Below are 11195 nucleotides of genomic sequence, written 5' to 3' on the forward strand. Positions count from 1 at the left end.
ATACTGGTCAGTTTTTAGTTAAGGCCATGTGGAAGGGATTTTCACAGAGGCTATTGTTTCCTTAACTAAAATGGAGTGTAAAGATAATCATTCCAAAGCTCCTTTATAAATGTTCCTCTCTCTCTTCCATTTCACCAGACTTTGAAATCCAAAGACAAGATTAACTTCCTTATCTGTTATTACAGCAAACCGGAACCAAGCACCAGATTCTGGGATAATGTTAACGATAAAGATGTTGGCTAATAAATCTCATTGACTGCATAGCATGCCACAGTGTTTCAGGAGCCCTTTAATATTTAAGGATATGACAGGTACTGTCCATTGTCTACAAGTAGATTTACTTCTTCATCCTTACCAGAATCCCAATATTCTGTTTGTTAGCAATGTTCCTAGAGAAAAATGCGTAACTTCCCCAGATTTTCATTGCTTGGGATCAGCTTGAACTCTGTTGTAATCAATAAGATGTAAGCATCTTGAGTGATTTATCACCCTTTCCTATTCACTAGAGTTTTCTACTTTTCCTAATAATGCCAAATGTCAACGTGTTGGTACCTTGATACTACATGCGCTGCATGTGTGCAAAGTCACTTCAGTCATGTCTGACTCTTTCTGACCCTATGTACTGTAGCCCTCCAGGTTCCTCTGTCCATGGGATTCTCCAGGCAAGAATACTGGAGTGGATTGTCATGCCCTCCTCCAGGGGATCTTCCTGACCCAGGGATCGAACCCAAGACTCCTGCGGTTCCTGCATTGCAGGCGGATTCTTTACCACTGAGCCACAAGTCCTGATACTAAAGATCAAAATCACACATTTGTACCTCAGATAGATGAAAAAGACAAATGACACATTTCTCATCTATGATCTATTAATAGAAAGTCAATGCTTACACATGGTCAGAAGTCATGCTTGTTTCACAAATGTGTTCTTACTTAAATATTTCAGTGGCAGAAAAGGAAAACTAGAATGAAAGCACATGGAAATTTTAGTTTTAGTTTATTGTCACCTTATAACTAAGAATTAATAAGAGGTCATCATGTATCATTTTAGTTTTTATTGGAGTTTTATATTCATATAAGAAAATGTAAAAAAAAAAAAGAAAATGTAATATAAGGATCAGTTCACACAGCATGGTAAATTTTCACAGAACAACACCCTTATAACTAGCACTCAGATCAAGAAACAGAGCATTACCAGCCCTTCAGAGCTCCCTTTATGATATTGACCCATTTATAATAGTATTCTGATTCCTACCAGTGTAAATTAGCTATGGCAGCTTATGCACCTTATGGGAATGACATGTTTATTGACCATTTGAATATCTTCTATTGTCAAATGCCTACTTCAGACTTTTGTCTTTTATATCAGTTTGTTTGTTTTATTGTTGATTTGAAGGAGATATTTTGAAATAAAAATGAGCCCTTTGATAGTATGATAATATATTTTATAGCTAATCTTTGTTAATATAATATTTTTATAATTAATAATATTAACTTTGATAACATAATAGTACTGTAAATATATTCACTGCTGCTGCTGCTAAGTCGCTTCAGGCGTGCCCAACTCTGTGCAACCCCATAGAGGGCAGCCCACTAATTACCCTTTAATAGATTTTCTAGCTATCCTTTTAACTCCTGAATACTTTTAATGGCAACTTTAATATACATCAGTTTTTAAAGGGTAGTTGGTTGTTGTACCCATGTTGTACCCATCTCTGCTATACAGAAAGTGACACGAAAAATGAATGTATATATGAATATAGACTTCGAAGAAGGCAATGGCACCCCACTCCAGTACTCTTGCCTGGAAAATCCCATGGACAGAGGAGCCTGGTGGACTGCCGTCTATGGGGTCGCACAGAGTCGGACACGACTGAAGCAACTTAGCAGCAGCAGCATGAATATAAACTACTTTTGATGCTTAGCCATGTTTGTGTCCTGTTTAAGAAATGTGTACCTAACACAAAGTAATGAACAAGTTTTGTATTTTTTCCATTAACTTCATACATTATTCTTATATTCAGATCTGCATTCTGACTGCTATTTATATATGATCTGAAGGCCATAATACACTTTTCCATAGGAAAAATGATGGAATGTCACTTATTGAAATGAAAGTCCTTTATCCTTGGTGCATAAAGGCAAATGTTTTCCAATTTTTAGTGTAGCACAATTTCAGTATTAATTTTACCACAAAATTTTACTTTGTCACTCTCTCCATCTGTTTATGTTGTTCTCCTTTATTTCAGTTTTTCTTCTGTTTGTAGAATTTTTTAAAACGTTCTATAGTTATCACATATTTATTACTTGGATGATGCAGTTTTCTAAACTTTCATTCTAATTACTAAAATGAATTATTTTCAGACGTTTTCTCCTCCTCTTTGTGCCCAGGATGCTTTCTTTTCCATGTGCTGTATTGTGTGTACACTTGTTATTAGTTAGTTTGAGAAACACTTAGTATGTTGCCTGTTTTATGCAATTCTGGTGTAACAAATGAATTAGATATTCTTCTTACTTTAGATTCAGTCCCTCAGATGTGCAAACAAGTAGAATTTGCAAAACGTTAGAATCCTCAGTGTGCACTGCTAACAGTCTCTTCCTGATTCAATTTATTAATGTATTAGTTGAAGGGAAAAACAGTTAAAAGACACAGTGAGCCAGTGGAGCTCCAAGTTCCTAACTCGGTTATTTTTCTTGTGAGATCATCTGCTCATGGTGAATCTCTATTGGTAGAATTAGTGATAGAACTAATGACAGTTCTATTAAACAGTACTCATTAATTCTGTGATTTCTAAAGATACATTTGGTAAAAGGTTTTAAAGCAGGACACATTTGGTATAAGGATAGCACATGATTTTTTTTTAATTGGTAAGGATTATTTCTGAATGAAGATGAAAAAAGCAGGAATAATAAAAGGCTTTTTAAAATCCATTCACCATGTTTGGTTTGGCAAGCACTATGTTTCCAATGGCCATGGGTTGCTGAAATACCATATGGACTTTTAACACCTTTGTTGGCTTATAGTTATAGAAGATGACATGAATGAGAATACCAGTTGATATCCAAATAACTACTTTTTGTATCCATTTTTCTAAAATTAGGAGAATTCCCTGCCTCACTGGGGGAATGAGTTAAGCACAATTTAAATCTTTTAAAATATCTGGTGTTAACCACTTTACGAGAAATGCAATGTATTGGGAATTCTAATGGAAGAAAGAGTTTTGTGTTGGAATAAACTAAAGTTTCACAGGAAGACCTTAACAAAGTACTTGGGGACCTATCTCACTAACAATGATAGGAAAGAGGAGTAAAGAGAGGAAAGAAGGAAAAGAAAGAGGGAGGGTGGAAGGAAAAGAAAGGGAAATAGAAGGATAGGATTAATGTGTTTATGAATGAATAAGTATTTTCAAATATACCCATCTTCATTGTGAAATCCATGTAATGTTAACTTTCCCTTCTATTTTTTTTTGCATTGATTGATTTTATTTTTAAACTTTACATAATTGTATTAGTTTTGCCAAATATCAAAATGAATCCGCCACAGGTATACATGTGTTCCCCATCCTGAACCCTCCTCCCTCCTCCCTCCCCATACCCTCCCTCTGGGTCGTCCCAGTGCACTAGCCCCAAGCATCCAGTATTGTGCATTGAACCTGGACTGGCAACTCGTTTCTTACATGATATTTTACATGTTTCAATGTCATTCACCCAAATCTTCCCACCCTCTCCCTCTCCTACAGAGTCCATAAGACTGTTCTATACATCAGTGTCTCTTTTGCTGTCTCATACACCGGGTTATTGTTACCATCTTTCTAAATTCCATATATATGCGTTACTATACTGTATTGATGTTTTTCCTTCTGGCTTACTTCACTCTGTATAATAGGCTCCAGTTTCATCCACCTCATTAGAACTGATTCGAATGTATTCTTTTTAATGGCTGAGTAATACTCCATTGTGTATATGTACCACTGCTTTCTTATCCATTCATCTGTTGATGGACATCTAGGTTGCTTCCATGTCCTGGCTATTATAAACAGTGCTGTGATGATCATTGGGGTACACGTGTCTCTTTCCCTTCTGGTTTCCTCAGTGTGTATGCCCAGCAGTGGGATTGCTGGATCATAAGGCAGTTCTATTTACAGTTTTTTAAGGAATCTCCACACTGTTCTCCACAGTGGCTGTACTAGTTTGCATTCCCACCAACAGTGTAAGAGGGTTCCCTTTTCTCCACACCCTCTCCAGCATTTATTATTTGTAGACTTTTGGATCGCAGCCATTCTGACTGGTGTGAAATGGTACCTCATAGTGGTTTTGATTTGCATTTCTCTGATAATGAGTGATGTTGAGCATCTTTTCATGTGTTTGTTAGCCATCTGTATGTCTTCTTTGGAGAAATGTCTATTTAGTTCTTTGGCCCATTTTTTGATTGGGTCATGTATTTTTCTGGAGTTGAGCTGTAGGAGTTGCTTGTATATTTTTGAGGTTAGTTGTTTGTCAGTTGCTTCATTAGCAATTATTTTCTCCCATTCTGAAGGCTGTCTTTTCACCTTGCTAATAGTTTCCTTTGATGTGCAGAAGCTTTTAAGGTTAATTAGGTCCCATTTGTTTATTTTTGCTTTTATTTCCAATATTCTGGGAGGTGGGTCATAGACGATCCTGCTGTGATGTATGTCGGAGAGTGTTTTGCCTATGTTCTCCTCTAGGAGTTTTATAGTTTCTGGTCTTACGTTTAGATCTTTAATCCATTTTGAGTTTATTTTTGTGTATGGTGTTAGAAAGTGGTCTAGTTTCATTCTTTTACAAATGATTGACCAGATTTCCCAGCACCACTTGTTAAAGAGATTATCTTTAATCCATTGTATATTCTTGCCTCCTTTGTCAAAGATAAGGTGTCCATATGTGCGTGGATTTATCTCTGGGCTTTCTATTTTGTTCCATTGATCTATATTTCTGTCTTTGTGCCAGTACCATACTGTCAGGGATGCAAGGATTCTTCAATATCCGCAAATCAATCAATGTAATACACCACATTAACAAATTGAAAAATAAAAACCATATGATTATCTCAATAGATGCAGAGAAAACCTTTGACAAAATTCAACATCCATTTATGATAAAAACTCTCCAGAAAGCAGGAATAGAAGGAACATACCTCAACATAATAAAAGCTATATATGACAAACCCACAGGAAACATTATCCTCAATGGTGAAAAATTGAAAGCATTCCCTCTAAAGTCAGGAACAAGACAAGGGTGCCCACTTTCACCATTACTATTCAACATAGTTTTGGCCACAGCAATCAGAGCAGAAAAAGAAATAAAAGGAATCCAAATTGGAAAAGAAGAAGTAAAACTCTCACTATTTGCAGATGACATGATCCTCTACATAGAAAACCCTAAAGACTCCACCAGAAAATTACTAGAAATAATCAATGACTATAGTAAAGTTGCAGGATATAAAATCAACATACAGAAATCCCTTGCATTCCTATACACTAATAATGAGAAAACAGAAAGAGAAATTAAGGAAACAATTCCATTCACCATTGCAACGGAAAGAATAAAATACTTAGGAATATATCTACCTAAAGAAACTAAAGACCTATATATAGAAAACTATAAAACACTGGTGAAAGAAATCAAAGAGGACACTGATAGATGGAAAAATATACCATGTTGATGGATTGGAAGAATCAATATAGTGAAAATGAGTATACTACCCAAAGCAATTTATAGATTCAATGCAATCCCCATCAAGCTACCAACAGTATTCTTCACAGAGCTAGAACAAATAATATCACAATTTGTATGGAAATACAAAAACCTCGAATAGCCAAAGCGATCTTGAGAAAGAAAAATGGAACTGGAGGAATCAACCTACCTGACTTCAGGCTCTACTACAAAGCCACAGTTATCAAGACAGTATGGTACTGGCACAAAGACAGAAATATAGATCTCTTCTATTTTTTAAAAAGATATAACTCACCCTTTCTATATTTTATTGCATTCCTAGCAATGAGCACCAAAGAATTGATGCTTTTGAACTGTGGTGTTGGAGTAGACTCTTGAGAGTTCCTTGGACTGCAAGGAGATCCAACCAGTCCATCCTAAAGGAGATCAGTCCTAGGTGTTCATTGGTAGGATTAATTCTGAAGCTGAAACTCCAATACTTTGGCCACCTGATGCAAAGAGCTGACTCATTTTAGGGCAGGAGGAGAAGGGGACGACAGAGGATGAGATGGTTGGATGGCATCACTGACTCAATGGACATGGATTTGGGTGGACTCTGGGAGTTGGTGATGGACAGGGAGGCCTGGCGTGCTGCGGTTCATGGGGTCACAAAGAGTCAGACATGACTGAGCAACTGAACTGAACTGAACTAGCAATTATTAGTAACATCAGTCATAAATATTTCTTTACTCAATAAATATTTGTTGAACACTTACTATTTGTTGGGTACTGTGCTGATTACTGAGAACTTCAATAAACAAGAGGAATGAAAAGATATGTTTCAGGAAAAGTGAAGTAAGGAAACAGAAAGTGAGCTCAAAGGCTGTGAAGAGGAGGAAATGAGTGAAAAAATGACTGGAGGGATATGCTGATATTTGAAAATGCTACAGCACCTCTCATTGTACTTTCCAAGATTGAGTACAAGTATCTGTTCCTTTATCTCTGACTCAAAAATCAAAGCAATTTCCAAAGCATAAACACAGCAATATATGTTTAGGTACACATCTATGCAGCAGGATAGATTTCTCAGTCTTTTTGATGATCCAAGAATATTATGTTAGTGATGCCGCTCACATCAAGGGCCAGAATGCCTCCCTATTACTTTCTCTGTCTTGTGCTCTAATTTCCTCTATATCTTTTCTCTTGGGGAAAATGTGTGGCTAATAAGGAGCTAGGGATGTTTCAGAATCCCGCTACAATCAGTAAAAGATATTTCTACTGCTATTTGGATATTTAGAGGACTAGCATGTCTCTTTACAGAATTAAGGATTATTGCTTTTCTTGAGTCACAACATATGCCTTTTGTTCTAACACTTGACATTTTACCCTAAAATCTGTGTCACCTTCAGCTATAGGAATTGTGATTCATTCCGCTGACTTTCCAGTTGACTCACTATTTCAGGGCTTTCTTCTTACTGTTGCTTCCAGAAAGGCCAGATTGAACTACACATGCTGAGATTTTGGAGCTTGACATTGGCAGATTTAAAAATAAATATCACAGTGGGTCTAAGACATATTAAGACAAAGATAGGCAACTTTTAAACGATCCAGCAATCCCACTGCTGGACATACACACTGAGGAAACCAGAAGGGAAAGAGACACGTGTACCCCAATGTTCATCGCAGCACTGTTTATAATAGCCAGGACATGGAAGCAACCTAGATGTCCATCAGCAGATGAATGGATAAGAAAGCTATGGTACATATACACAATGGAGTATTACTCAGCCATTAAAGAGACTTAGCTTTCTAAGAGGTACCATATATCTCAGAATAACTCCCTAAATGGTAACGAGGATTAAAAGGTACATTTAGGGCTTTCTAAAAGACACTGATTTTAAAGCTAAAAAGAAATAAATTTTTGATAGATTTGACAGTGTAAGAGAGGTAGTATGTTAGAATAAAACATACAAGTAAATATGAAAGTCAAAATATCATGTAAGATGTCAAAATAATTCTAGCAAACAGAAATAAAGCTAAGTTAATGGAAAAAATGGTCAAAAGATAGGAACAAGCATATGAACAAGGTTGAATGACAGAGTGCCAATATACAGAGGAAAAGTTGCTCGAAAGCACTAGGGATCAGTAAGATGTCTATAGATAAAGTACATTTGGATTGTTAAAATGAAAAAGGCTGGTAATTCTCAATTTTTAGAGGGTGCAAAGTACACCTTCTCACTCCCTGTTGGTTTAAGTATAATTGTTTATACGATTTGAATGGAAAGTTGTCACTTTATCAAAAAAATTTTAAATGCACCTTGTTTTGAAAATAGCCATTCCAGTTCAGAAATTTCATTACAATAGACATGTCCTCTTATATACAAAAGTCAATCTACAAAGTTTTATAAAGACAACACTCTTTAGGATAGCACAGTAATAGAAACAAGTACTTATTAAGGTAAACATAATTAATAATAGAATGTTTCAGAGTACTACACAGGCGTTATAAAGAATGAATTGGACCACTTCCCAGGTGGCACAGTGGTAAAGAATCCTCCTGCAATGCAGGAGACAAAGGAGACCAGATTTGATTCCTGGATCAGGAAGATCTTCTGGAGAAGGAAATGGCAACCCACTCCAGTATTCTTCCCTGGAAAATCCCAAGGACAGAGGAGCCTGGCAGGCTACAGTTCTTGAGGTCTCAAAGAGTTGGACATGAAAGAAAACTTTGTAACAGGAGAATTATTTGTTATTTTTCTCACTTTTAGGTTGAGACTAACACACTGGAACCAACATTTTATTGACATGAGAAAGAACCATGAAAATTTGCTAATGCTTCTCACTTTATTTCTATGTTGCAATTAGGATTCTTAGTATTCCCATAATTCCCAAAATTCTTCTCAGCCACATCAACCAATGATGCACTTCTTCCTTGTCCTTTTCTTCTTTTCTTTATCCATCTTCCTCCCTTCTCCTTCCCTTCATTTTCCTCATCTCTTACTGCTCTCTGACTCTCCTTCTAGATGAGTCTAGATTTGCTCTCATGACTGCTCCCCCACTGTGTCCCCCCCCTTCTTCCCACAAGAGAGATACTGCACAGGTGCAGCCCCGTCTGTCCCAGTGTGCCTCTCTCAGGACGCAGTAGTACACAGCGGTGTCTCTCAGGGTGCCCTGGGGCAGGACCAAAGTGCTAGACTTTCTGTCTGAAGCAATGGTCAGAGAAGCCGTACTGCTGTTCACTGTGCCTCGTAAGCCATGAATGACATACTGTGGACTCTGATTGGGGTTTTGCTGATACCAATATATATACTCATTTCTACCAATGGTAGAGTGGTTACAAGACAGGGTTACATCCTGTCCTTCAGGATAATCCATGGAGCTGGGCTGGGCGTTCTTAGCATCAGTCACAGTCCCTGGGGGGTTAAGAAATCAAATTAGTTCCAGAGTACAAATAAGCGTAATTCTGTGGATCAAGTGCATAACCCTCTCATAACTGTCTGGCCCTAACCCCTACTCCTGTGTTTCTATTTATGTCCTGGAAAAATATTATTGGTGTTCAATATTGGACTGCAAGAAGATCAAACCAGTTATCCGAAAGGAAATGAACCCTAAATATCCACTGGAAGGACTGATGCTGGAACTGGAGCTCCAATAATTTGTACACCTAATGAGAAGAGCTGACTCATTGAAAAATACCCTGATGCTGGGAAAAATTGAAGACAAAAGGAGAAGGGGATGTTAGAGGATGAGGTGGTTAAACAGTGTCACCATCTCAATGGACATTAATTTGAGCATATTCCAGGAGATAATAGAGGACAGAGGAGCCTGGCACACTGCTGTCCATTTGATCATAAAAGTTGGATACAACTTAGTGACTGAAAAACAACAAAATTATGGAGACCAAAGATACGTGACAAGAATCAGAGATCCATAGGCTTTGTTCCATGGGTCCTTGGCTCAATAAATCCAGAGATTTCCTACAACCTGCTTACCGCTAAGGACTCTTCTGGAATCATAGCCAAGGTTTAATATGTCATGTAGAAGTTTGTGTCCCTGGCAAATCCATAGATCAGTTCTCAATTCCATCACTATAGTGCTGAATAAAGCACAGGGAGAGGAGTAGCAAGCAAATAACTCTTTGTGGTCCTTTGCCCTCAAAGTCATCCCTTGTAGACACAGAACACTTACCCAAGGTCAGAAACACTGTTACTCCAGTCACCAGCCTCATACTTCAGGGACAAACCAGGATCATGGGCTCAGAGTTCAGGCTTGGGTCTGATCCTTGGCTTAAGGAGGCTCCAGAGAACAGAGGCAACAGCTGTTAGTAAAGACTTACAATGAGTGCAGATATTGCTGTGTTGTTGCTAGGACCTTCTCAGCCAATGATCAAGCAATCCCTTATCTAGGTCTTCCTCCCCTGTCTTAGTCATGTCCCCAAAATATGGTGAAACATCCCCAGCTCACAGTGAAATCATCTCTGAAGTTTAATGTCTGCCTCTGGAAAAGGAATATCGATCACAATGATGTGTCTATGCACAACCATTGGTCTTTCATTTGTTTCTTAAGAAATTGGTTGATGCTCCATGAAGCTTGCAGAGCATAATATTTAATCCCAGAAAAATGTACTGAGCTCTGTGTAGTAAGATAATGAAATTTTCCATCCACATTCCAGAAAGTGTATGGAAGATTCAAAAGTAGGCAGTGATGTGCTCTGAGAGATGGAAAAATAAATAACATTGAGACTAAAAGCTACACATCCTGGAGCTTGGAGCTCTTGTAAGTGTTCTTGGAATCATGCATCTATCACCATCTAGGTAGACATTTTTCATGCATCTGTTCTTAATATACTAACTGATTGACATAGACAGAGTTCACCTCATCCTCTTTGAACAGTGGTCCATAATCCTCATGTTCCCTATGCCTATGCTTGTGGGTGTTGTATAGCAAGGATGCTAAGGCAGAGGAATAAACAGAAAGAAAGGCAAAGTAGAGGAGGGGGGTGGAGGTGGGTGTGAGTGGTATTAAAAGTCGGAGGAGGGAAAAAAAAAAGCGTGTAAGGAATAGAAAAGTGAAGGGCTAATCAGAGCAGGGAAATGGGAAAGCAGTGTTTAGGGAGGTACATGGAAAGGGCTTAGGCTATTTGGTTAAGATCCCCTGAATCCTTGACCACACACATTCAACAAGGGAAAAAAAGCTCAAGTTGTCTAAAGAAGATGAAAGCATGTCATTTTTCCTTTTTTGGCACATCAATGGAAAACACGTTTCCCTCCCTTTCTCCTAGAAAGAAACACTGTTTTCAGATGAATCAGCCCCCTCTTGTGACTGAATAGAAGAACTGCAGATCTAAACCCACACCAAAAGTCAGCAAGCAACTTTTTGAAAAGCTCCTCAAATTTGAAGATAAATGAACTTACCAAGCGGTGCGAGTGGTAAAGAACTCACCTGCCAATGCAGGAGACTTAAGAGACCCGTGTTCAGTCCCTGGATCAGGAAGATCCCCTAGAGAAGGGTTAAGCAACCCACTT

General features: G+C 37.9%; 1 gene segment (V, D, J or C); it reads right to left on the minus strand.

Annotated features, from left to right (window-relative positions):
• Positions 1 to 8411: 8411 nt before the first annotated feature.
• Positions 8412 to 10077, minus strand: LOC100139247 (T cell receptor alpha variable 26-1-like). The segment is given in 2 exon segments: positions 8412 to 9083; positions 9859 to 10077. Coding segments are annotated over 2 exon segments (456 nt in total).
• Positions 10078 to 11195: the final 1118 nt, after the last annotated feature.

The sequence above is a fragment of the Bos taurus genome, chromosome 10, assembly GCF_002263795.3.
Source record: "Bos taurus isolate L1 Dominette 01449 registration number 42190680 breed Hereford chromosome 10, ARS-UCD2.0, whole genome shotgun sequence".
Lineage (NCBI taxonomy): Eukaryota > Metazoa > Chordata > Mammalia > Artiodactyla > Bovidae > Bos > Bos taurus.